At 48.4% G+C, this 26127-nt stretch overlaps 1 protein-coding gene across 1 annotated transcript; it reads left to right on the top strand.

The window, feature by feature from the left end:
- The first annotated feature begins 4427 nt into the window (after nucleotides 1-4427).
- Nucleotides 4428-24288, top strand: ADORA2A (adenosine A2a receptor). The gene is made up of 3 exons (XM_058816589.1): nucleotides 4428-4521; nucleotides 10686-11557; nucleotides 18700-24288. The coding sequence occupies exons 2-3, from the start codon at nucleotides 11208-11210 to the stop codon at nucleotides 19658-19660; spliced, it is 1311 nt and encodes a 436-aa protein (XP_058672572.1). The 5' UTR covers nucleotides 4428-4521; nucleotides 10686-11207; the 3' UTR covers nucleotides 19661-24288.
- Nucleotides 24289-26127: the final 1839 nt, after the last annotated feature.

Below are 26127 nucleotides of genomic sequence, written 5' to 3'. Positions count from 1 at the left end.
CAAAGCAGCACCAGTTCCTTGCCTCTCTGCTCATTTCAAAAATGCTGAGGAAGCTGCCCCATTAATGAGATGCTTTTGTAGCTGAATATTGAGGGTTGGGCTGTTAGGGGTGAAGAACTGGCAGCATTCTCTCTTGGGAGGGCAGGAGGGTCTGGCAGATGCACAGAAGGTGATTTAACCTCTGGAGGCTTCAGTTCCTTCTGCAGTCAGAAGATGCCTCTCCCTTCACAAAGGTTGCATCTCTATCAGGGATAATTATTGGTTGTATTGCACTTTTTTTTGCTGCAGTAGATCAGAATGGACAGATGGCACATACAATTCTCAGTTATGGAAAATATCCTTAGGAGGCTCTTGGAGGTCATCTACTCCAGTCCTCTGTCCAAAGGCAGGATCAGCTGTGGATCTGCCATTCCTGACATCTTTCTCCATCCTGCTCCTAAAGAGCAGCAGTGGAGACTCCTCACTTTCCCTGTGTGCAGGAAATACCCTGATTCCAGCTTAAACCTCCTTTGCTCCAACTCATTCTTCATCCTGATCACAGTGGGCAACCCACAGGCAATCAGCAAAGAGTATTTGAAAGCACTTCACCAAATGCAGGAATTTGGCAAATGTGAGTGGGTAAAGGTGTGATCTCTCTCATTCCTCAACCCGGGTCCTGGGGCTCTTGCTGATGGGGATTTTTACATTTTTATTTCTTTAAAAGTTACACATTTCAAGCCCAAATAAAGTAACTTTATTACCACTACAAAGGCAGCTGTGGAAGAAGGGTTTGAAGAGAAATGACAGCTACAAGACAAATTGTATTTATCTTAGATTGTAAGGCAGGGGTTGCCTGCAGTGGGTTTATCACTATCTGACAGGTGACAAGATAAAGTCCAGGTGTTACACAGGGATGTGGAAAGACTTGAAAGACTTGAAACAGGAATAAAGGATACTTTACAAAGCATTTTTAGGGAACATTTGCAAACAACGCATCTGAGACAATGGAGGAGTTAGCAGGGAGGGAAAGAAACTTCTTGCAGGGCTGACTTGAGCCAGGGGGAGGGAGGGAAAGGCCGAGGGAATCTTCCTGTGCCGCCGTGACACAGGGAGAGGAAAGGGGGGTTTTCCTGGAGCTTTGGAGACGTGACGGGCGACATGCCGGGCTCCTGTCGCTGTGCCGATTAGCATGTGTGATCGCTCCCAGCTCCGGGGCAAGGCAGCGGCACGCTGTCCCCGCAGCCTGGGGCTGGTCCATCTGCGGCTGGCATTCCCCGTGTCCCCGTGTCCCTGCTGGTGTCCCGATCCGTCTGTGTCTGGCGGAGCCTCTGGAAGCGGAGCCCAGTGCGAGCTTCCAGTGCATCCTTCGGGAATGGTGAGCTTTGCAATTCTCCCCGTCAGAAGTTTCCTCATTTAGTGTTCAGACCTCAGAGTCTCCTCTGTTTTTCTCTCGGCTTTGCTTTGTTGGAAATGTTTTGGTTTGGGGTTGCACTGTTGTGTTCTCATCTTGCTCCTTGTCTTCCCTTTCTCCCTCCCCACCCTCTCATTTTTTCTAACCAGGACAGCAAAAATGTTTCTGCTCTCTCTGCTGTTCTCTAATACTGGCCTCTTATGCAAATTCCCCTTCTTGTTCTGGGAAAGTCCTCCACAAACAGCCCTATCGTTTTGATTATTGAGTTTTCCCCAACAGAACAGCATTGTCAGATCCTGGTATGAATCAGCTGTTGAGCTTAAGGACTTAAGGGAAGTAGGTGGTTAAATGTCATATTCTCTGATAGTAACAACTTTGGTTTCAGTATAAGATCCAAATACTTGGGCACAGGCTGGGATTTTCCATAGGAAACATTCCCCTGGATAAAAGCTGGCTAAGAGGTGGGCAGCTTTTTACTAAAATCTTCAGAAGAGAGGCACGTGATTGAAATAGATTTGAGTAATTGCAGTTTCCACATACGTCCAATCCACAGATCAGTGCCCAGGTTCAATGGGATGGTGGAAAATCACATCAGACTGACCTGGGCTGGCACCAGCACCATCACAGCTCCTGCAGCATGTGTGAGGAAGCACATTGACATTTAAAAAGTTTGTAGAATGTTCTGCAGCCCGGATTTTGGCAAAAAAAAAAAAAAAAAAAAGACTCTTGCTGATGGCTGCCTAGGGATATCCAGAGATGATCTGGGACTGTTCCTGATAATCCCAAAATGCAGGCCTTTTAGCAGACCTTTTAAAACTGCGGCACCTAACTCTGTCAAACACCTGAAAAACATTAAGGCTTTGTTTTATGTCATCCTGTGTCTTACAAAATGTTGATGCAAACTTTGCTTGACCATTATGATTCATTTAGGGTTCTTGTTAACTTTCCTAACCCATTCCTAAAGGGAAACCTTCCTTTTCCTCCCTGTGGCCACCCTATTGCCCAGCAGGATGATTACAGCAGCAAGAGATGGACACAGTGCACCTGGGAGAAACCATCCTGAAGGCTTGGGGAGTCTGTTCTGAGAGCTCCCCGGGATCCACCTCTGTCTGATCAACATCTTCTGTGTTTGGAGTCAAATGTCACAGTCCCTAAGGAATTTGCCTTGGGGGTCTTTTTTGGTTTATCCTTGTTTGGCAAGGTGTGAGCATCATGGTTGTCATGCATTTGAGAAACGATGGATCGCAGGTTTCTTTACAGATGGACCTTTTGATATCTAAATATCTAAATTATCTGAAGTTTTCACAGGACAGAAGGGCCACTTTCCAAGGCTGGTGGAGGGATCTCTGCTGTAGTGGGGTCCTGACAGCTCCTCTCCTCTCTCCTCTCCTCTCCTCTCCTCTCCTCTCCTCTCCTCTCCTCTCCTCTCCTCTCCTCTCCTCTCCTCTCCTCTCCTCTCCTCTCCTCTCCTCTCCTCTCCTCTCCTCTCCTCTCCTCTCCTCTCCTCTCCTCTCCTCTCCTCTCCTCTCCTCTCCTCTCCTCTCCTCTCCTCTCCTCTCCTCTCCTCCAGCCAGCAAATGCAGGAAAAGGTTTTCTGCAGTGATTTCGGAGCCGCTGCAGCTCTCCCGGGTGAGGAGCGGTGCAGAAGGGCAGCCCTGGGCGGCGGGCAGGGCCATTTCCCCGCTCTGCACCCCGGCGCAGGGAGCGGGAGCGGTGCGGGGCGGGCGCGCCCTGACCGCAGCGCGGGGCTGGGAAATGTTCTATTGCACTAAACCTGCGGGGAAACGGCAGCAGGGCTTGAGAGTGCTCTCAGCACCACACTGGCACTCTGCAGCAGCAGCGGGAACGCTGGAAAGTTCTTAATTATCGGATTATTATCAAGGATTTGGGGAAAACCCAGTCCCTGTGAGTGCGTGCAGTGTCGGTGTGGCTGGGACAGTGGAAATGCAAGTCACTCACAGGGTGACAGCAGCGTGGTGCAAGTCACAGCAAAGGCGAGGGAGTGACAAAGTGAGGCCATGCGGCCTCCAGGCATCATCAGAGCATCCACTCCTTATCCACAGAGGGTGGCAGAGTCCTGGAAATGTCCTCAATAGCTCTGAGGCTGTGACCGAAGCACTGAGAGGATGGTGAGGCTGACCCTGAGCAAATCAGCGTTAGCAGTAAGAGTACCTTACAAAATGGATGAAGGAAAGTTGCTGGAAACAAACTCAGGGCACAGAAAATTTGCTCCTGTGGCTCTTGCCTGCTTTTGGGATGAGCAGGACAATGCTTTCATCAGGACAGGGATGGACAGCTGGGGAATCATTTAAAGTTCCATGGAGAGAGACAGTAAGAGTTACATTCTCCCTGCTGCGGAAGGATGCTGGTTGACCTGCCACAGCAGCTCCCCCTGCTCTGGGGTGAGGTTTTGTTTCACCATCGGGGTTTAAGCAAGCACTCCTGGCAGCCTGCAGGACCGTGCTGGAGGGAGCAGGGATCACCTGGGGCAGAGAGAACCTGCGCTTAGAGAAGGCAAACAGGGGTTGGGAATAACTGCGTAAAAATGCAAGAAATCTAACAGATGTACCCAATTCTCAACTGCCTGTCTGCAAACTTCATACAGAAATGAGAGGCAAAGTCACATCTGCTCCATTATTTTAAAATAGACAAGAATGGATGTATTAGCAATATGATAAATATCTTTAGAGTAAATTCTTCCCTTGCCTGTATCCCTCCGTGGGTGACCTCTTCTTTATATTCTGTTTCCTCATTTCTCTTATTTTGTCCTTGAAGGAAATGCTCCTCATGTGTGAACACAGCTGGCTTTAGTAGGGCTGTGAGGAGGCAGGGTTTGCCTTTGAGTTCTTCCCTCACACAGGAAAGGAAAACTGGCTCCTCAGAGACATTGTGGATGCTATTGGCAGTAGTAACTTGTTTCTGGCCATGGTACATGGTTTTAATTATGCTTTTTTACTTGTCTGCCTTATGAAAGCCTATCCAAATGCTTTATGTTTTTTTTTTTTTTTTTAGAAACACCACATAGATAAATGAACATCAGCTGTCCTGAGTACAAAAAATTTGCTAAAAAATCCAATGTTTTGGTGTCTTTTGGCAATACCTCATGATCCCTGCTGCCCAGCGAGACTTTGGTGAGCACGGGGGAGCTGTTTTCCCTTCTCTTTGTTTGGTCTGGCTTATTTAACTGCTGGTCATTCATCCTTACTTAGTTTTGCCCTCCTTGGCTTTTTGTGACCATTAGAATTGGGATAATTACTGTGAGGTTTTTTTCCTTGCTTTTTAAACATTTATAACATCCACTTAGGAAAAAAAATATGGTCAAATGTGTTTTGTTCTAATCTTCCGCTGCCACAATAAAGATTAATCCGCTTGTAGCACTTGGAGGGCAGGAGGCAAAGCTGCAATGTTGGTTTGGGATTTGCCATTCCTGTCAGCCAGCCCATCTTGCTTGTTGTCCAGTGGGATTTCACTTTTGGGGCAGTTTTGGTTTTTAGGGTTTTTGCTAATGGGCGTAAACAGGAGGAGAGGAGAGGCTCAGGACAGGCTGGCAGGGGGTGGGTTTGTCACAGTTTTGGCTGCTGTCACTGGTGCAGCAGTCTGGGTATCTCTGGTAAATCAGCCAAGGTTTTACACCCAGGTTCACCGTGCTGGAGCACAGCCTCCTTTCTTGGCCTGGACTGCAGCAGGGATGGAAATGTACAACAGCATTGCTGCCCCTCTTTGCCATGTTTAAACTGATAGACAAAGTTCAGGCACAGTACAGGTCTCTGAAGAGCCATCTCTTCTGCCTTTCACCAGTATGTGAAGGGAAGGTTTTAAGTCTTGAAGGGCTGTTGCTTTCCTGTAAAAGGGGATTACACCAAATTTAGCAAAGCTGAAGCTCTCATTTTACTTAGTATTTCAGGAGAACTTACAAAGCCTATCCAGAAAGCTCATTACCCCTCTGTAGGTTTATATTACAGCAGACTGCACTTCCCAAGAGGAGACAAAGCCTGTGCTTCCAAAAATCCCTGGCCTTGCATTTTTGCAGTCAGAGCATCAGTGGCTCAGATGATATTTTGGATAAAATCTGAAACAGTGCCTGGGGGGGTCACACTGGCACGTGGAGCCCCTTGATAGAACAAAAATTTCCACACCTGCCCATGTCCTGCTCTTTCAATGGTGTCCATGCAGGCAGGCATGCAAGTGCTCCAGGTACCTCAAAACCAAGACCATGGTGTGCTGATAATTTTGCCTGCTTTGTTTCACTTGCATCCTTTGTTAACAAAGAGCAGTCTAGAGGGAAATAGTCTATTATTAATATTTAATTTCCTCCTATTACTGTAAGCAGATGACCTAAAAGATCATTTAGGCAGCAGCCAATAATAAAGCAAAGAGAGAAATCAGAAAATGTGTGTCTTGGTTAGGTGGGTGATGCCTCCTTCCTCCTCTTTCCTGCCCCACCCAGCCACAGCTCCTCATCCTCCACGGGAGGCAGGGCTGGGGATGCTCCCCACAGCTCTGTGTGAGCACTCAGGGACCTGGGAAGCTGCTCTGTGTGAAGCACTCATAAAATACTGAACTACAGAAAGGAAACCCCTGGGCAGCACAGAGAAGGGCTCCTGCTCCTTCCCTGTCATGCTCCCCCAAGGACACCTGTTTTCAGCATGTTTTACAGAAAGAAAACCCTTGAGCAGCACAGAGAAATTCTCCTGCTCCTTCCCTGTCATGCTCCCCCAAGGACACCTGTTTTCAGCATGTTTTACAGCCCCGGTTGTTTTGCAAATTTGAGTTCTGCCTGTGAGCACATTGGCTGGTTTATTGACTTGATCCTCTGAAGTGGTGGGGAGAGACAGATTTCTTTGAGTCTTTGATTTAAAAGATAGGGAGATTCTCTTTGAGCCGAAGGGATTTCAAAGAGAGGATAAAAACTGACAAGCATCTCCCCCTCCAGGCTTCGGAAAGTAGGAAACAAATGATTTAGCAGCACCAATTTTTCTGCTTAGGGCCATGTGTGAATCCAAGGATTCCCCCTAGGGGAATTAGGTAATCTGCACGTGGCTGGTACCTGGGAAGGGTCATGTAGAAGGAGATGCAAGATTTGATCTGTGGAATGAACACCCCCCTGGCCCCCTTGAGCTGCCTGCTGATCTCCTGCCCCATCCCAGCGCAGGCACAGACCCCCTTGGGGCCAGGGGAGGCTGCACTCTGTCACCACAGACTGTCCTGGTGCCCCGAGGGCCGCTGAGCATCTGCAGCTTTGCTGATGGGTGAGAGGAGCTGTCAGGCTGAGGTGTCCCAGGCACTGAGGTGCATCTGCTCTGCAGCAGTGGCAGAGCCTGGGCTGCCCAAACCCCCAGAGCAGCGTGGGCCCAGCACAGGAGCTGCTCTGAGCTGGGTGGTTTGAGCCAAGCCCTGGCCAAGGGCTCAGCTCAGCGTTTTGGCACTCAGAGCAGGGGCAGCGCCTTGGTCCAAAGTCAACTGGAGATGCCAAACTAAAGCTTGCCTGGGCTCTGCTGGTGAATTGCTTCATGGGAACGTGCTGTGCAGATGCTTTATTGAATTTTCAAGGAGGAGTTTTGCATTGGGACTGAAATATGAGAGAGAACAGAGTGTTCCAAGTCACTACAAACGAACAGAGCGGCAGGTTTACAGGTTTGTGAATGAGAAAAAAAGGTTTATTTAATAATGGGGGAAAGGCCGGAACATAGCCCGGGGTATCAAGAAGGAATTAACAAAATAAAACAAGGGCTGATGAAGAAATACTAATTGTAGCTGTCCAGCCTGTTGAGTGATACAGGTTATTTTTCTTAAGTTTCAAGAAGCTTGCCATGCTGATCCCTCAAGGGCTTGAGATGTTAAATATACACTTCCCCAGTGAGTAAAACAGATTGTTAATTAATTTTTTCTTATTAGACCTGATTGCTGAGCCTTTGGGTCTTGCATGAAGTAGACAATTCTACAATAAATTTAATTTTGCCTCTGGATCTACGTCATGATCTCTGGGTGGTCTCTATTTAATTTTGTCCCTATGCAGTGAATTTCTAGCTGTATAAGCAGAAAGGCTGAGCCTGTTCTTGTTGTAAAGCAAGTTGCACCTACTCCTGAAATGGAGATTTGTTGTGCCAGGTGAGCAGCTCAGCAGCTGGCAATGTGAGAGAGGAATGAGCAGGGGTGGGTGAGCTCAGCCTGAACGCGAACCCTCCTGCACATTCTGTCAGCAGCAGGTGAGGCTGGTGTGGTCAGTAATTGTAATTGGCTTTTCTGATGTCAGGGGCTGCTCAGCAGCACTGAAGCAGAGACAGAACGTTGTTTTGTGGTGGCTGGGACACCTGCTCAGCTGCAGCCGTGTCTCCCCTGAGATGTGCTGGCTCTGCAGAACTCCGAGTGTTTTCTGGCCCATCTGAGAGCAGAGGGTGGAAGGACATGCTGTCCTTTTCTGGACATAACATTCCAATTGCTTCAGAATAAATGGCTGGGGCTTGGGACGAGGAATCAGGCCACTCACTGTTTGTGTAGAGAGATGGAAGCAAGACACAAACAAACTCAGAGATAAAAAATTCAAATTCAACACGAGGCCACGAAAGAGTCAAAGTGGAAGGTTAAAAGCTCTGTTGTGTCAGAGGACAGTGTGTGTGCAGCCACTGAACTGCAGGTTCCTGTTCTTTTTCAGGTTCAGGCAGAGGTGTAGGGAATTTCAGCTCTGTGCTGAGCCATTGGTATGTGCAGGAGCTCCACAGTGACGTTTGGAACTTTCCTCCACGTCCTGCTGGAGTCTGAGATGAGCCAGAGTCAGGATAAACAAAAATGCATCTAGGATTAGTATGGATTTGTGATCCTACTGAAGGGAGCTCTCAATGGGGAAGAATATGCAGTAATTTTGCTTTGATCCTCTTCACTGAGGTGTTTGAGCTGTGAACTCGATGGGCAAGAGCAGCAGCAGGGCTGTAGGAAAATGAAGGTGCCCAGTTCTCAGGGCTTCCCTCAGTTCTGACTCTATCTCAGAGGAGCTTGTGGGGGAATCACAGTGGCTCTAGCAGCGCTTTGGGCCCGAGTATGTCAGAGTAATTTGTTAAATGTTTCTAATCTTGGGCTGGCACTGGAGTTTGCTGTGCTCTTGTCCTGCATGGCGAGGGGTGAGGCTGTGGGAGGTGTGTGCTCCCACTCTGTCCTGCTGAGGAGCCAGGGGCTCACACCCACCTCAGTCTCAGTCTCAGCCATGTCCTGCACCCCTTCCTCTGAGGAGCCTGTTTTGCCCACTGCTTCCTTTGTTAGGTTGTTTTTTTCCTCCTACCAGCTTTTTCCTGTCTTTTTTTCCTCCCTTCTTGCTCACACACATGCACAAAGCCTTGTTTATTTCTCATCCTGCCCCTTCTGTTCTCTCTGCCTCCAGATCTTCTTTATTTCTGTCTTATATTCATTCTAATCCTCTTCCCCAGAAGCTGGGCTGGAGGGTGAGGTTTCAGTGTTGCTGCTTTGGAACAAACCTGTTGGGATTTGTAATGGACAGGCAGATCCTTGCAGGGGCACATCACTGACATCCCTGAAATCCTAGAAGGTAAAAGCCATCCTTAGGAAGCCACTGAAAAACCGAAGGTTTTGCTGTAGGAGCACAGACAATATATAGAGACTTCTTGGGGTTTTTCTTCTTTAAAAAAGATTAAATGGATGATCTTTATCTTCCTCCTAATGGCTAGATCACACACTGATCTCTTCTGTTGATCTCTTCTGCTAAAACCAAACAAAACACAGAAACAAGATAGCTGAAGGTAGAGAAAAGCAAGGGGTTTGAAGCATGTCCAAACCACCAAGAATCATTCACTTTCCTTTCAAATGCAGCATTAGCAATAGAGCTCTAAATCAATGAAAGGTCTAAAATTAGATTATATTCCTGAGATCAGATGTGAATCACAAGTTAATCATATTTTCTTTTATTATCACTGTCTTTACCCTTTTATTTTATCCTGAGAAATTAGGTTTCTGACTTGAAAACAGAGTGAACTGTGAAGGCATCAAACCCTGATGGGTGAGACCACGCCAGATCACCTGTGGATGGAGCTCAAAAATCTTGTGTTTTGGAGGTCCTTGTTGCATCCAAAACTGAGCTCAGTGATTTATCAGTTAGTGCTGTGATTCTCTCTCTCCTAACCCTCTGATGTATCAAGCTGTTTCTTAAATTAATGAGAAAATATTATTGCTAAAGCTTGCTAAATAAGGTTTGCAACCCACTCTGGAAGTGACAGGCGAGGACAGCAAGCAATTATCTCTTGACTGTGGCACAAAGCTCAGGGAATTGTGTTCTCCCTTCTGCATTTTTAGCTGAAACTGTGGTGAAATGCCCCCATATCTGAACAGAGGTACGAGGTGACCTGCAGGGCCGTGCAGGTGATGTGTATTTCATATGAAATGCAGCTGCAGGGTTGTTTCCTCACAAGCAGCAGCAGCTTTAGCCCAGAGCTGTGTGCAGGAACTGCAGGAGCTGGAGTGCAGCCCTGAGCATGGCCCTGTGCCTGGGTGTGTATTGTGGGAGAGGTGAGTTTGGGTGGGCCTGGTTCTGGCTGGCTCTAGGAGAAGGATGATGCTGTCCTGGATGCCACCAACACTATGGACAGTGCAGGCATCATGAACTAATGGTTTGCTTATAGGATAGAGATTTACATGAACAAAAGTAACGGAGTTGCAGAGAGTGAGCATGGTCAGCAGGAGTGCCCTAAAGATGTCCCTGTCTGAGCTCCTTGGACACTTCTCCCTGCCCTGGATCTTGCACCATGGATCCATGGAGGCCACATGGGGGTGACCACACAGGTGCCAGCAGTGTCCTGTGGCAGAGGGCTCCTGTCCCTGCAGAGCAGGGCCCTGGTGCAGCAGTTGTGTGGCCAAGCACGTGAGGGTGGGCAGCGCGTGATGGCTCCAGCGCGGTGTTTGCCCTCAGAGGGAGACAGGTGTGTGGGAAAGGCTCCTGCACCTTTCCTCTGTGCAGCCTCAGCACTTGCCAGCACATAATTAGTGGGGCTCTCGTGTTTCAGGGCAGGCTGTGGAGCAGCTGCTCAAGTGCCAGCTCAGTCGGTAGCCTCGAACACAAAACGTCCCTTGTTTCCCATCACCGCTGTGAAACGCTGCCTTCCTGAACTTGGGTTTGGCCCTGCAGCTTTCAGGATAGACAAAATGTGAGAATTTTGCCAATAATGTATTCTTCTAGGTCTGTGTAATATCCGTTATCAATTTAATGTGCCACTTTAATGAGATTTTGCTTTTTCCATCTCCTCCGTAGAGCTGATTACTTAGTCTATGTGGTTGGTGCTTTCTTTTTTTTCAGAGGAAGCTGCAAGTGAAGAAGTTTAATGTTTGCTTCAGCTGAAGAGAATATTTCCCAAGTCCTGGTGGGAAAAGGTGAAAAAGAGGACCAGAGGATGTTGCTATGGCATGGAGATGACAGGAAGCCATGACTAGAAGGAGGATTGTCAACAGGAAACAAAGCACCGCAGCCAATGTGGCTCTGCTGTTCAGTACAGCTGCTGTGCTGCGCTGCCTGCTGGACCCTGAGGCCTGGCCAGCACTGCCTGTCCCCAAGAGAGATTCTCCTGTCCGTTTGTCTGCTGGAGCCTGAATTGTTCTGCACCTGGTTAATCCACTGTGCCGGAGCTGGCAGACCCTGGGCTTCTTTTCTTGACACCATCCACTGTAAAGTCCTTGAGCAGCCATGGGGAGGAAGACGTGTGTGTGAGCAGCTTTCCTGGGCTGGCTGAGCCCTGCAGGGAGCCCAGGCAGCTTGAGGGGTGCTGGCTGTTCAGGGCTCTGCAGATATGAACGCTGAGCTCTGGGGCTGGTTGTTCTCACCATGCTAGTACATGAGAAGGACAACTTCCTCTCAGACATAGCCTACATCATCCTGGAGCTGATCATCGCTGTGCTGGCCATCCTGGGCAACATCCTCGTCTGCTGGGCCGTCTATCTCAACAGCAACTTGCAGAACGTCACCAACTACTTTGTGGTGTCCCTGGCTGCTGCTGACATTGCTGTGGGGGTGCTGGCAATCCCCTTTGCCATCACCATCAGCACTGGCTTCTGTGCCTTCTTCTATGGCTGCCTTTTCATTGCCTGCTTTGTCCTGGTCTTGACCCAGAGCTCCATCTTCAGCCTCCTGGCCATCGCCATCGACAGGATCATTGCCATCCGAATTCCCCTTAGGTGAGCAGGGGCTGGGCTGGGGTGGTGGGGGCTCAACATCCCTAAAAACACAGGTCTGGAGATGAATCAAGGAGGGAATAGCTAAATGAAGATTGGTGCTTTTTCTCCTGTACTTTGAAAGCAACTTTTCCAGGTCCTGAAGTCTGCCTTGACTGGTGAATTTTCTGGTTCCTACTTTTTCCTGCTCTTCCCTGCTCTCCTGTGGTGGGTGTCCATGGCATCTCAGAGGTGCTGCCTGGGAGCTGCCACTCCATACCCAGGCAAGCTGTGCCCCGAGCTGCAGCCAGTGGCACCAGAGAGATGGTGAGAAAGGGGGTGAGGTCGCCTTGTCCATCCCCATGAGGAGCAGGGGGTTTCTGCCTGAAGCTGGAGCAGCAGGGCTGGGGCAGGGAGCTGGGGTTTCTCTCAGGGCTCTGGTAAATGTGGAGGGAGAGGAAGCAGCAGGCTACCGAGGAATGGGCCTCAGGAAGGTTTGGAGAGGCTCAGGCACTGCCTCTGGAAGCACAGCACAGGCTGGCTCAAGGTGGAGGCTTGTCCCAGCCCAACCTGCAGGTGGGGATTTTGTGGTCTCTGCAGCTGAAGGAAAGGAAAGGACATTTTAATGACTGAGACTGGCTGCTATGTGGTGTGTGACCAGGGAGGCTGGCATGGGACAAGGGCAGGTTTATCACACACGCAGGGGCTGCTGCTCATGGCAGGAGCACATTCAGTTGCTGCAATGGGCTCTGTGTGCCCGTGGGTGCGAGGCAGCTGTGACTGCTCTGAGGCACTCACTGAGCTCCAGAGATGGAGAGGAAGCTCTGGAGAGGCTGCAGAAGGACTGTAGGAGTCTCCTTCCTTCCTGTCTTGTCCTTGGGAGGATGCAGCACGCTCTCAGGAAAGGAGAGACCGCCCTCGTCTCCTGAACAACCAACGTGGCTGCAAAAATGGAAACCAATTCCTGGTTTTTATGCTCTTGAGTTTGAGTTTTTGGACATCCTCACTCTTCTTGAGCTTAAATCACTTCTGCTGATCTGTACAATTTAGTTCTGTCTCTTCTGAATACTTTGGTCATGCAGCACTTATGTCAATTAACACAAACCTCCTGTTCCAAACCAGAATGGGAGCCCTGGAGAGCGGAAATTGCCTTTCCATGTGGAAGGACCAGTGCAGCCAAGTCCTTCTGAAGCCTCACCTCAGCAACTTTGTCCTGCTCTAACACTGACTCCAAACCCTATTGGTCATACCTGTCACAGCCTCTAGTTTTGATGTAGGTGTAAGGAATTCCATTCCATTGCAGAGAAAAATCTGTTGATAATGGTTACCTATAAACTGGACTGTCTACGCTTTTCTAACAGTTCTGCTATAGATGATTTCAGTTTATAAACCAAAATAATGATAAATGGCACAAGGAAATACGTTGAGTAGCCCCTGGGAGCTGGTTTTGAGAAGGGCTGATGTCTTGATTTCATCTCTCACAAGGTAACTCTGAGGATGTCTGCTGACTGTTTAAGCTCTCTTATTGCTAGAGCATGACTTGCTAGGAAAGGGATTTTTAAAATCTGGATTTCTGCCCACATTTTGGGCCATCACTGTAACTATATTGTCTTGAAAATGTAATTTCCTGGAACAGCCAAGGTAAAGAGTCTTTTCAAAAAAACCAGAGTACATCAGTGCTGGGCAGGACACCGGTTTCACTATCTTGTTTTGGAAAAAACAGAGCACACCCTCTTCCTCCCCAGGAACAGAGGGACTGATTGGATGCAGAAACCCACAGGTAAATCCATGGGTTCCTCTCCTCTCTGTCCTCTGCTGTTTGTCCTTTCACAGCAGGAGTGATGTACTTGTCAGTTGTGTTTTGCCTTTAGAATTTATGGATGAATAAGCATTTATAGCCTCAGACATGGTGAGAAAGTGAAAGCTGATTATCTGAAGAGGGAAATGTGGTATAATTTAGATTGCCCACATCCTCATGTTTTTTCTTTTCTCTAATAGCTGTTTGTCTCAAAAAGGGGTCAAACAATTTGATGGAAAGTTCTGCCACTAACAGGGTGTTGTTTTCACCTCATCCTTTAATACCTAGGAAGGCCCCTTCTCCTTCTCACAGGACATGAAAGGTACCAGCAGGCATTCCTAATATTCATTAGCTGAATAATTAATAAGCCAGACTTCCTTCACTCCAGGGAAACCAAAAAGGGCCAAACCTGTGCTTTATTTTTCTGTTTCTCTTTAAATATTTTATGTCTGATCTGTCCTAATGAAGATAACTCCATATGTGGATGTGTATTCCCACAGAAATAAACTGTCAGTATTAAGAAGGCAGAAGAATGGGTTTTCTGATACTGCTTGGTTTTGAACCCCTCAGTACATTATTAGTTACCTTTGAAATTATTTTTTTGTGGAGAAGATACCCTCCTCCGAAAAACTGCAATGAAAAAAAAAATATAGGTGAAATTTTAAAATAGACAAATACCAATTTGTGAATATCTTATGTGTTCTGCCTTTCAAACAATGAAAACGTTTTGTAGAATTTGGTCTATTTTCCACAAGTTCTCAAGCACTTTGCTGAGTTCTGCCAGGTTTTATACAAATGTACCACAGTAAGGCACTGCCAGGGAAGGGAGCCCGAGCCATTGTTCACTCTAGGACAATGAGAGGTCTCTCACAGGGCAGGTACCTGAAAGCCTGCACTAATATCCAACCCCCAGGAGCTGTGCACAAACCTGGCTGTGAGTGTGGGCCAGGAGCAATTGCTGCTTTCCAGGCTCTGTGGTGCCAGCGTGGGCAGCGTGCCCAGCCGTGTGATCCTGGGCAGGGATCTGTGGAAGGATATTCATTCCCAGGAAGGACAGGTACCTCCAACTCACAGCACACAGAGGGGAGATTTTCCTTCCTGCAGCCAAACAGAGAAGTTTGCTGAGGCTGCTGCTTGCTGTCTGTGCTGAAACACGTGGGTCACACAGTGCCACTGCAGCCTTTGCCTCTGGTGAAAGCTGCTTCTGCTGCTGCCAGGCTTCTCTGGGGAAACATTAGTAAGGTGCAGCTCCCTGATGTTTGGAGCTTTGGGACTGATTTATCCCATGTGGTGGTGATTTAAACTGCAGTTCTGAGGTGGCATGGGGATGTTTTTGTGCCAGAGGACATGAAGAATCAAGGAAGGAAAAGCTAAATGAGGATTTGTGCTCTGGCTTCCCAAAATCTAGGAAACATAGGAGAAATGAGCACCAACCCTGAATAAAGTATAGGATGTGCAAGGGACCTTTCTGCTGGGAACAGTCTGTTTCAGTGGTTGCTTTAATTCCCTAGATTTCCTTTCTTTAATGCTCATATGTGAGCATCTAAACCAGTGAATCAGGGTTTTAATGTTTTATTGCCACTTTGAGCCATATGTGGGTTAATTTCTTTCCCTGCTCACCATAAACCTTTTGACTTTATGGCAGGCATTTCCTACGTATGTTCATCTGTTAAATAGATTTAGGGCAGGTTCAGCCTATTGTGAGAACAGAGTAATCCTCCTCCTTCTTTTGAATGAGCACAGCTTTGAGAGCAGTGCCCTCATGGCCTGCACAGAACTTGCTGTTACCAAGGTTTTGCTCAGGAAGCTGATCACATCACAAGCAGAACGTGTCTGCCCATCATGCCTGCTCCTGCTGATCAAAGAGATAATGCTGGGCACCTGTGCCCACCTGTGGGACCCCACCTGCCCCTCTCCATAGCAATGGATAAACACCAGGATCTGTTGGTACCTGGCAATAGAGGAGGAGGGTTCCAGATGGGTGGTTTGGGAAAGGTTGTCTAATGGGTACATGTGAAGGTCTCAGTTTGATTTCTTGCCCTGTGACAGATTTCCTGGATGATCTGGGATTGCCAGGGTCTCTCATTTCCACCTACATGTAATAGGGACTGAATCTCCTGCTTGGTCCTGTCCCTGATGCTGCAGCCCTCTGAGGTGTGGCTGGTGGGTGCTGGGTGGGCAGTGTTTCGTAGCGATTTGTTAAACACCTTTGAGCAGTGCTGAATTCAGATCAAAGCCCTCAGCTGGGCATTCTGGGTGATGCAGTGTCTGAAAAATGCTCCACACCTGCCAGAGGATGTGCAGTGCTGTCCACAAAGGAGGGCTTGGAAGACAAGCAGCAGGATGGCTGGACATGTGAGGGTGAGTTAGGCCAGCTACACATCACTCAATGTAGTGAAAGAGTTTAATTTCTCCCTGAAGACACTCTGGGCAGACTACCAGCTCTGTCTTCCACCCAATCTCAGAGGATTCTTTGTCTTCATGGCACAGAACTCAGTCCAAGGGCCCAGAAGTGGCATATCCACAGCTGGATTACTCTAGGCAGCTCAGAGGAGCTGTACATTCACCAAGGGTACCTGTTCTCCTGCTCCACTTTGCCAGCTGGATATTTGGGAGAGCAGCAGAGCAGGTTGAAACTATTTTGGGGAAAACTTTCACACTTCCATGTGTTTGCAAAAGCTGGGTTTGCTTTTTAGAGGAGACGTGACTCTATCCCCACCATGAGCATCCCTATGCTCACATCCTTTGTGTCTGGAATTTCACAAGCAGAAGTGGTTGGTTGTGTAGCAAGTGTGTTATTTCCAGGAAGCAGACCTGCTGCTGCACAGACAATCCAGGGCAGCCTGGACACATCGGGCACGCTGCAAAGTCACCTGCCAGCTCTGCAGAGCCGGGCCTGCAGGTGTGAGCAGCTTCTTCCAGCAGGCTGTGTCTCCTGCGTGGTGCCAGCAGCCCCCAGGGCAGGGGATGTGTCTGGGGAGCCCTGAAGTCACCCTGTGGAATGGAATGGCTTTGGCCTGGCTGCTGTGAGCCTGGAAAGATACTGAGACAAAGCGCACAAAGATGTACACAAAGTCTTCAGTGATATCTCCAAGTGGATGAGAGGAAAGAGTCCAGGAAAGCCCATCTGGACTGTAACGCTGCCTCAGCCAAGTCAGTCAGAGGTGCCTCATGTGGATCCCAGAAATTAAGCTCTCCTAAACAAATCCACACTTCTCAGTGGGTACCTGGCCAGCACAAGGCCGTTGGCTTTGTCACCAGATGCTGTGAGCCCTCTGTCCTGACCCTGGCAGATCCTGAGCAAGGCATTATGGACATGCAGGACAGTGCTCTGCAGCTGGGCAGCTGCTGGGGCTCGCTGCTGCTCTGAAGCCTTGCACAGCTCCTTGCATGGGAATCCCCAGAGGACAGGAGGGAGGGGGAAATGCGGCGGGGTGTTTGTCTGGAGCAGCGGTGAATGTATTTTTAGTGGAAGGAAGGGACATCTCTAGTCGTGGGATAACAGCTGCACAGTTTCAAAATTCCTCTGACAAGATGTAGCTAATTCCAGGGCTGCAGGGTTTTGGTGGTTGTGGGATGTTTTTGGGATTTTTTTTTTGGTTGTTGTTGGGTTGTTTTGTCTTTTGTTTGTTTGTCTTTGTTTGTTTTCTTTTGTTTGTTTTGTTTTGTTGTTTTTTCAAGCTTCAAGGGCCCCCAGCCACTCTCTTGCTCCCTGAGTGTACATTTCAAAGCACAGATGCTGTTTTGATGTGTTGATGAGGTCTGAATGGAGCAGCTCTCCACTACCATTCATGCTGCGCCCTTTGCATCCTTTAAGCACTGAGCAGGATCTGCTAATTGCTGGAAAAAACCTTTTTCTCCCTCAGAATCAGCTGAAGTCTTTCCTCATTTCTGGAAGGGCAATTTAGGTGTGTTTTGCGTGCTGGGAATTGTGTGCGTGGCTCCCTTACCCACTTACTCTTTTCTGGTTTTGAAATGCAACTGAGAAAGGGAAATTGAAGCCTGATGGGTCTTGTTTTTTTCCAAGGCCCATGGTCAGGGATTTAAAGCATGTGCAGGATCTCCATTCTGTACTGTGCAAAAGCAGCCACTCTTCTCCCCTGTCTTGAACTCGTGCTGGGATAGGAGCATGAACCTGTGGGAGCAATTATTTCACTGGAAGATGGAAAGATTTCTGTGGTTTGTTGTATTATTTCTTCTAATGTTTGTTTTTGGAAAGAATTCTGGGGACAGAGGCAGAAGGGTAAACACTGGGAGCTACTGTTGGGTCAAACACAGTGTGGGACCCACGCTGCCATGTGGGAACCCAGCCATCTACTTTCCATGCTGAGCATTACCCAGGGAAGCAAATTGCACTGAAACGTTAAACTGCTGCCCTAATTTACATTTTCAGAGGGGAGAACTGGTGGAGTCAGCTCAGGATTCGCAGTAACCTGTGAGGCCCTGGAAACTGGCTGATAACAAACAAACCAAGGTCTCTGCTGCACTGACAGATCCTTACCATGTTGCTTATTGTTTCTTTCAACAGATTTTGGAAAGTTTACTTTTAAGAGCACTGGCTTCAGCCAGGCATCAATACCTCCACCACTGAGGTCCCTTTGGTGTGTGCAGTGCAGGCCATGGCACACCTGCAGTCAGAGAATTGTCCCCAGCTTAATTCCTCTTTTCTGAGAAAGACATGGGGTCGACTTAGCTGGGCTGGTGAGGAAAACTTGCCTCAGTTATTTCAACAAGGTTGGTGGTGCTGCTTTTCCTGAAAGTGCCACTGAGGAGCAGAGTGAGGTGCCATGCAGGCAATGCCAGCCTGGCTGCTGCAACAGAGCCAGCAGGATCTCCCTGGAGCACACCAGAACGTGGATGCAGGGCTGGTGGCACTGTGCCTCCAGGCTCTTTTGTGCTGTTTGGTTTACAGATCTACTGCAAGACAGACTGAACAATTCCATGCTAAAAGGCTGCTCCTTTGCCAGGAAGGAGACGCTGCCTTAGGCTTTGGCAAGAGACCCACAGTGGTCTTCATCTCTTCATCACAAGGGTCAGAGCAGCGCTCTTGGTTATCCAGGCTGCAAGATCTATGTGCACACCCAAGTGGACTGGTGCAGTGAAGGAGCACAGATGAAAACTGAATTATTTCCCTGCTTTTCTGTCAACTATTCACTGCTTAAAGGAAAGGGGAGGGAAGTAGGTGGCAGACAGTGTCAGCATGTCCTTGGTGTGCTGCATGGGTTCTGCACATCAGTGCAAAGGCCCCTCTGATGAAGGAGGTGCCTTTATCAGTGTCTTCTGGGCCATGGGGCCACTGTGAGGTTGTGTGGGTGCCAGCAGCTTGTTGAATGACACTGACACAGCTCCCATCTCCTCTGCTTTACAGGTACAATGGCTTAGTGACCGGCTCTCGAGCCAAAGGCGTCATTGCCATCTGCTGGGTGTTGTCCTTCATCATTGGCCTGACCCCAATGCTGGGCTGGCACAACGGAGCCCAGATCCAAGAGCCCCATTCCAACTGGTCCTCTCCCATCAACTGCAGCAACAGCATGGTGGCGTGTCTCTTCGAGGCCGTGGTCACCATGGAGTACATGGTCTACTACAACTTCTTTGCCTGTGTGCTCCTGCCCCTCCTTCTCATGTTTGGTATCTACTTGAAAATCTTCATGGCAGCGCGGCGCCAGCTCAAGCAGATGGAGAACAAGATGGTACACGGGGAACGTTCCCGCTCCACGCTGCAGAAGGAGGTCCATGCAGCCAAGTCCTTGGCCATCATCGTCGGGCTGTTTGCAGTCTGCTGGCTCCCGCTGCACATCATTAACTGCTTCACCCTTTTCTGCCCGGACTGTGCCCACGCTCCCCTGTGGCTGATGTACCTGGCCATTATCCTGTCTCACGCTAACTCGGTGGTGAACCCCCTAATTTATGCCTACCGCATCAGGGAGTTCCGCCACACCTTCCGCAAGATCATCAGCCAGCACATCCTGGGCCGCAAGGAGCCGTTCAAGGCGGGAGCCGCCAGCTCCAGGACTTCCACGCACGGCGGGGACGCGGAGAACGCCAGCATACGGATCGGTGAGTATGCGCTGGAGCTGTACGGCAACGGAGACATCCACAGGGACCCCGAGAAGCAGGACTTGAACAAATGCAAAGCTGCCTTGGAATGGCACCAGAACGGAAACGCTCTGGACTTGGAGACAAACGGACATCTCCCGCATTCCTGTAAAAATGGGATTCTCTCAGACGCATGCCTGAACAGGGAGCTTCACAGTGAAGAGCTAATTGATGCCCAGGTGTCTTACGCAGACCTGGAAAGAGCAGCCTTTGCTGCAGCTGATGTTTCCTGATGAGACTTTCGAAGTTTTCCTGGTAGAATTATTTTTTTTTCCATTGGTGACCTCTGCCATGGCAGAAAGGGAGGCTGGGGGGCGGGGGGAGAGCAGTGTATTCAGATCACTGTGGAGAAAGGGGTCCATATCCAGGACTGTTGGATGATCCTAAATACCAGGCTGGAGAAGAGCCAAGAGACCACTGTAGTGGACTAAGGAAGGAGGACACGTTACCCATCAGTGACCTGTCACCAAGGGCAGTGCCAAGGTCCAGGATGGCATTCCAAGTTGAGCACTGGGAGACTGCTGATGCAGGGATTTTGGGACACTTTGCTGTACTGTGCCTGTGTTTGAGAGTTGGTTTCACTGTCTTTACCAATGGAATGGCTGGAAGTATTCCCTGAATAACAAAGAGCAACTGGGAAGGAAGGGCCTCTGAGTTCTGTGGCCCTGCAACAAGCAGAAGGGGGATAGCAAAATCTGTTGTCAGGAAGGATGCCAGGAACTGCTTGAGAGGGAAGGAATTTACCTGATTGGAACTCTGGATATTTTCAACCATGGCACTTTGTCTTTCAGTTTGTGTTCTTGAAGCTTTTACTGCAACAGGTTGCTCAAATGGGTTTTTTCCACATAATGATAAGTTTACTTTATGTTAACTTATAAAAGATGGGCAAGAGCTCATGTCTGTTCCCCGAGTGCTCAGTGTTGCAGATGCACATGGCAAATATAACCTCTTAGCGCTCCCTTTTGTCCAACAAATCACCAAAGCTGAGCCTTGCCGAGGATTTCCCTTGGCAAAAGGGCTGTGGTGCTGTGGGCTGTGTCCTCAGGGCAGGGCTGTCAAGGGCTGTGGGTGTGGGAGCTCTTTGTAGGGCTCTCCCCCTGCCTCTGTGCTTCTCCTCCTGAGCTCCTAGGATGCAAATTCTTTCCATGGCCCCAGATGTGTGTGAGGGGAGGTAATATTCCATATTTCAGTCATCTTCATCCTCACTCAACAGGCTGAGGGACTTTTTTTTTACTTCTTTCTTGGGATAGAGAACAACCCATACACATACCTTGACCTAATTTTGGAATTCCAATGAGCTCTATTTAAAAAACCTTTTCTCCTGTATTTCAGTTTTTTTCCTGTGAAGCCTGATGTGTCCCTGTGGTGCAGAGGCCAACAGAGGAAGCTCTGGGCTCTGTCTGGTTAGAAGATGCTCCTGCTCTGAGAAGCTGAAAGGTGTCAGTGGTATTGGAACTCAGCTTAGAAACTGTAGTTTCTACTTTCTGTCGAAGGGAACAGGCAAATTTGTGCTGCAGCAAGTGTACACGTTGCTGTGGTTTGTTGCAGAGGTGTTTCACTGCAGTTTGGTAATTTTCTGGAAGGAAAATTAAGGAAGTCTGGCAGCTCAAGAACAGCAGAAAACCACATCAGCTTGAATTCTACCTGAAGATTGTCTGGGTTGTGTTTTTCAGACAAATAATCCATGTCCAGTACTACCAGCCTTCTGGAGACACAGGCAGTAGTCCCAGGTCCTGCTGGGAAGTGAAAAGTCTGGTAATTCCAGGGATCTGAAGCTCATTCCCTAGCTGAAAACATCAGAAATATCCTCCCTCAATCTGGTTCCTCCTCGTGTCTGTCCACGAACATTTCAGAAGCCAAGGGGGATTTTCATACTTGAGGAAGAGAAGGTTAGGTCTGTGTGTTCTTATTCCATGTTTATTTTATATATTGTGAACTATTAAAATGAAAAATCAGTTTTATTTTGAGGAGAATTTTCTTTTTACCAGTTTCCCTACACGCATGTGGGGAGAAGTTTGTGATGCTGAATGTGTTTGAGCATGTAGCTGCTGTGGGCTAGCACAAAGCTTGCTGTGAGATGGATAAAATGATGTGGATGCCACCACAGTCCTTAGCAGAAAGACAGGCCAGTTGTAGAACAATAGACTTGGTGGTGTAATTGAACTGCTGCTTTCTTGGCAGGGCTCTTGCCCGTGGTCTGATGTCAGAGGAGAGGATTATCCCTGAAGGAGCTCTGAGCCATTCCCTGTCACTGATGTCACAGGCAGCTCCTGCGAAGGGGGACTCGGGATCTCATCACTCCTGATCCTCCTGGATGGAATATTTCTGTGGGTTATTTGTGTGCTGCCTTCTCTGACCTCCTGTAACAGCAGCAGAGAACTCAGGAAAATGGGGGGCTGTTCTCTTCAGGCCTCAGCTGGAGCTGAAATGTTTCTAAGAATAACACAAGATTACATCCGGCACTCGCCTCAATAACAATTAGGTCCACAAAGAGCCAGAGCAGGGGAGGAAGTGTGGGAAAATACCAGCATTGCTCATGTGCTGGAGCACACACCAGTGCAGAAGTGTTGTCTGCTGAGCTGTAGCTGCCATTGGCAAAGGGATGGTTTGCACAGTTGTTGTCGATTGGTTGCTTTCTATATTTCCTGAGCATCTCCACACCTACTTGTGGCTGTTTCTTGCTTGGTTTCCCCAAGAATCAAGCTGATCTATGTTGATGGACAAGCTTAGGATTGCTTTGCTTTCCAGATTGCTCTGGAAAACTTTCCTGCCCAACTAGATCACCACCTGAGCTTAGTGACTTTCCACATGTCTTGAACTGAACTTTTGTGGTGCTGCTTGAGCTGCCCCCAAGAGTGTCCAGTCCCTTTCAATATCAGTGATCAAACTTGAAGTGAAAAGGGTGTGTGAAGGGAAGGGCAGGGAATGGACAGGGTGCTTTGTGGAGTTCTCTGCAGCCACAGGAAGGAAGGGATGGCAGCTGCACCACAGCCTGGGCCTTCTGGCAAGCACATGGCTGAGATGGACCCTCAGAGGATGTTTCTGAAGCAGTTGTTGGGGAGAGCAGGAGCCTTTTGAACAGAATTTTGGCCTTTATATTTCTTGTTTCCTAGGGATCATAATTTCAGGGCTTCCTGCTTTTTGGTTTGTTTTCCATTAAAAAAAAAAAAAAAGAATAGGTCCCACCAATGAAGTGTGCTCTTTCCTTCTCTGGCAGCTCTCCACTCCTGAGAGAAGTACCTGCTTTCCAAACTTCCTAGGACCACTCAAATCTCCATTTTTCTTCCAGCTGGAGAATGTTTAGCTGATCCAGCTGTTCTGGATAAACAAAGATGATGCCAAGACAAAGGGAAGAATGAGGTGACTCTCAGGAGAGGCTGGAGAAGACCTTCCTGGGAATCCCAGGTGCAGTGGGTGCAGAGAGTAGGAGCTGGGGTCAGCAGAGAGTAATTTAATTGAATCAGAACTTCTTGCTAAAAAAGTCTGAAGATGCATAGAGAGATGTGGTGCCTCATTTGGTGTGAGGGCATTCCATGAATTTCACCATTCCCTGAAGACTCTTAGGCTCCAGAGTTTATTTGCTTTATAAGAGTTTTGGAGAAAGCAACGTTTGATCAGTCGCCAGGAGTAATTTTACCAAGAGTTCTTGGTGCTCTCTCCTCAACAGGGCACTGCTTTTTGTGTGTGCAAATAAATGCACTCACAGCTGTATCCTGCAGAGTCCCTTTGGATCAGTGATATTTCAAAGCTCTGTGCAAGTTTGAGCTGCAGCTTTTGAACCAAGAAGCAATGTGGCATGGTGGGACACAAAGGGTTTCTCACTGGTCCCAGTTGGTGCAGGTGGACTTGGAGTGACATAGAATACCTTTGGTCATTTTTTGATGATGCCTCAAGGGATGCTGGTGGAAATAGAGAAGTCTCTAAGGTGTGGGAGACTGGAGGGTCAGGATGGACAGGAATTCCTGGTAGTGAAGGAGCATTTGCAGAGCAGGTGTTTGGGAGGATTTCAGGGGAGCAGGAATGTGCTGGGAGGTGCTGAGGGGTGCAGAGGTGATGCTGGCTTGAGACCAAGGTGGGACTTGCTGAGGAAGGACTCTGGAAGGGATGTACAGCCTTATCCTGAGCTCTCCTGGGTCACTGCAAGGATCAGCCCTTCCTGGGGCATGCACAGGGTTGACTTTGTAGGGTCTGTATTGACAGGGATGGTTGTTATGGATTATGTTCTTTTCAGATACATTGTCCCATTTCATGAGCACCTCCAGGTATAACAAATCCCCTTCTGCTTCATGAGCATGGGCCCTACCTAAACCAAATCCTTCCAGCCAATTCTGTGGAAGGACAAACAGGCTGCAGTGGTGCCACAATGCATCAAACCTGCATGCAATACTCTCTGGTGGTGTTTGCTAAGTTCAGCTGCCTAAAAATCACTTCTCTCTCAAGTTGTTTTGGGCATCAAATTGCACTGAGTCATTTCAGTGTTTTTTTTTTTTTCTTTCCAGCCCTCAGCTTCTGGCTGTCTTTATGGCAAAACACATAAAGAGTAACAAAAATCACAGTTCCTCATTAGCATGAGAGGTGACTAACCCTGATAGATGAGAATCCCCAGACTGGGGCAGTGCTGTGTGTAACTCCCCCCCTGACTTGCCTGCTGGGGCTGTTCACACAGGGATGTGTTGAAATCAAGACTGGAACCTGTTGATCTGAGAACATCCATCCCTCCCCTCACTGTCTCAGGAGCTGGAGTTCCTGCCCTGTCCTGTGGAGAGGTTCTCTGTGGTCTGCAAACCAAGACACTATGAACACCCTGCTGCACATGCTGTCAGTATGAAACAATTACTCTTTTAATTTAAATGTTTTATGATATAGGTGTTGTTTTCCCTTTGTCAGTTACCATTGGGGGGGTGGGGGGGTGGGAAGGGGGTGGGAGAATCTGTGCATGCAAATGTATTTAAAGTGCATTGACCAAAGGTTTTTTTGAATCTGTGAAGTTTTCTTATCTGTGAAGTCATCAGACTGCTGGGCAGTGAGGAGCCGCCGGTGCTGCGGAGTCTGTCTTGGTTACATTTCTTAATAAGCATTAAAATAATAAAATATATTTGTAAAAGAGAGTGTGAGTGCCTTTGTCCCAGGAAGATCCGGCTGGCTGGATCTTGTGTGCAAGTATTTTTTAATTATGTTTTTACCTTTCTCCATTGATTGATCCTTCTGGAGAGCTCTCTTCCTGGTGATGCTTTCACAGCAGAGATTAGCATGGACTAAAGTGACAGACTCAAATGGACTGGGAGACTTCTCCCATCGTGGCAGTAGAGATCCCTCACAGCTGTGTATGGAACACAAATAGAGCTGTTTTCACCCAAACCACTGCCCTGGCAGGAAGGGGGTGTTCCACAGCAGGACCTGAGTGTCCATACCTGCACCACGCAACAGCTTTGCCAGCTGTGACTGGGCCATCCCACCCTGCTGGCTCTCCTTCCATGTGGCCCTGCTGGTGCACCTCACACCATCACCCTTTCAGACTTCTGCCCAGTTCTTGCCAGCCAAATTAGTCTGGAAGTGGAGGCAGGAAATCGAGATGCTGCTGTGGTGTTTCTCCTGTCAAATCTGAGCAATGCTGAAGCAGAAGTAATTTCCAGCTTTTTCGACCTGGCAGCTACTAAATGTGTGTCTAAGGAGGTTAGAAGTCTGTTCAGTCCAGGAGCACTTGGAATTGGGAGATTCTGAACTGAAAGTTCACCAGATATCCATCAACCACTGGTCATTCCCTCTTCTGGGTCACTTTGCTCAAGGTCTCCTCATAGGAGGCCCCAGTTTGTGGCACCCTGGTGCTCTGCAGCCCTGGTGTTCTGCCGCCTGAGCTGTTCAACCAAGTGTGGAACTGAGCAGTTTTTGATTTTCCCTCCTTTCACAAACACTGAGCGTTTTGCTCCACAGCATCAAAGGCCTTCAGAACAATGGGCGCCTGCAGGAGCCCAGGGAACAATGCTGTGCCTAAGAAAGAGAACTTGGAAGAACAGAGAGAGCTCCCAGCTCAACAGCACAATTGGCCCGATCAGAAATCTCTGCTCAGAGATCCACACCTTGGCTCAGTCCCCCTGGGCAATCAGACTCTGCAGGGCTTTTGATGCAGACATGAGCTGGCTGCAGCACTGGGGAACTGCTGACATTTCTGAGTGATGAAGTAGGATGGGACTGTGGAGGATTAGTAGGTTTTTCTACAAATGGGAAATAATGATTTTGGCTCTAAAGAGCTTTTCACAGTATTTAAAGCAGCAGAATGTTCCTTGTCACTTTTGCCCCCAAATAGGAGGACTTTGCTGCTAAGCATAATGCACACAAGTGTCTGCATGTGTTTCAAGTAGTTAAAAAGCTCTTAGCACCTCCTCTGAGGCCCTGTGGACTTCACAGTTTACTTTCACAGGAAAGATTCCTCCAGTCTTACATTTGACTGTGACTGCGGAGAAAATAGATTCTCTGTGTGTTCATTCGTGGGAAGGAGACAGACTTTTGCCAGCTCTGAGTGACCCTGAGAGGAATCCACTCCTCTGATCCCACAGATGAGCACCTCAGGTGAGATGATGGGACTCACATCCAGTTGGAGTCTCCCTGAGTAGGAAGTGGACCTGTGCTCCTCCATGACTTCCCAATCTCCTCTTCAGTGCTGTTCAGACAACAGAGAGGGGCATCTCTGGATATTGGAGAT

This window comes from Ammospiza caudacuta, chromosome 18, assembly GCF_027887145.1.
Source record: "Ammospiza caudacuta isolate bAmmCau1 chromosome 18, bAmmCau1.pri, whole genome shotgun sequence".
NCBI lineage: Eukaryota > Metazoa > Chordata > Aves > Passeriformes > Passerellidae > Ammospiza > Ammospiza caudacuta.
The sequence above is the reverse complement of the archived record's forward strand: the minus strand, read 5'-3'. Positions and strand labels throughout refer to the sequence as shown.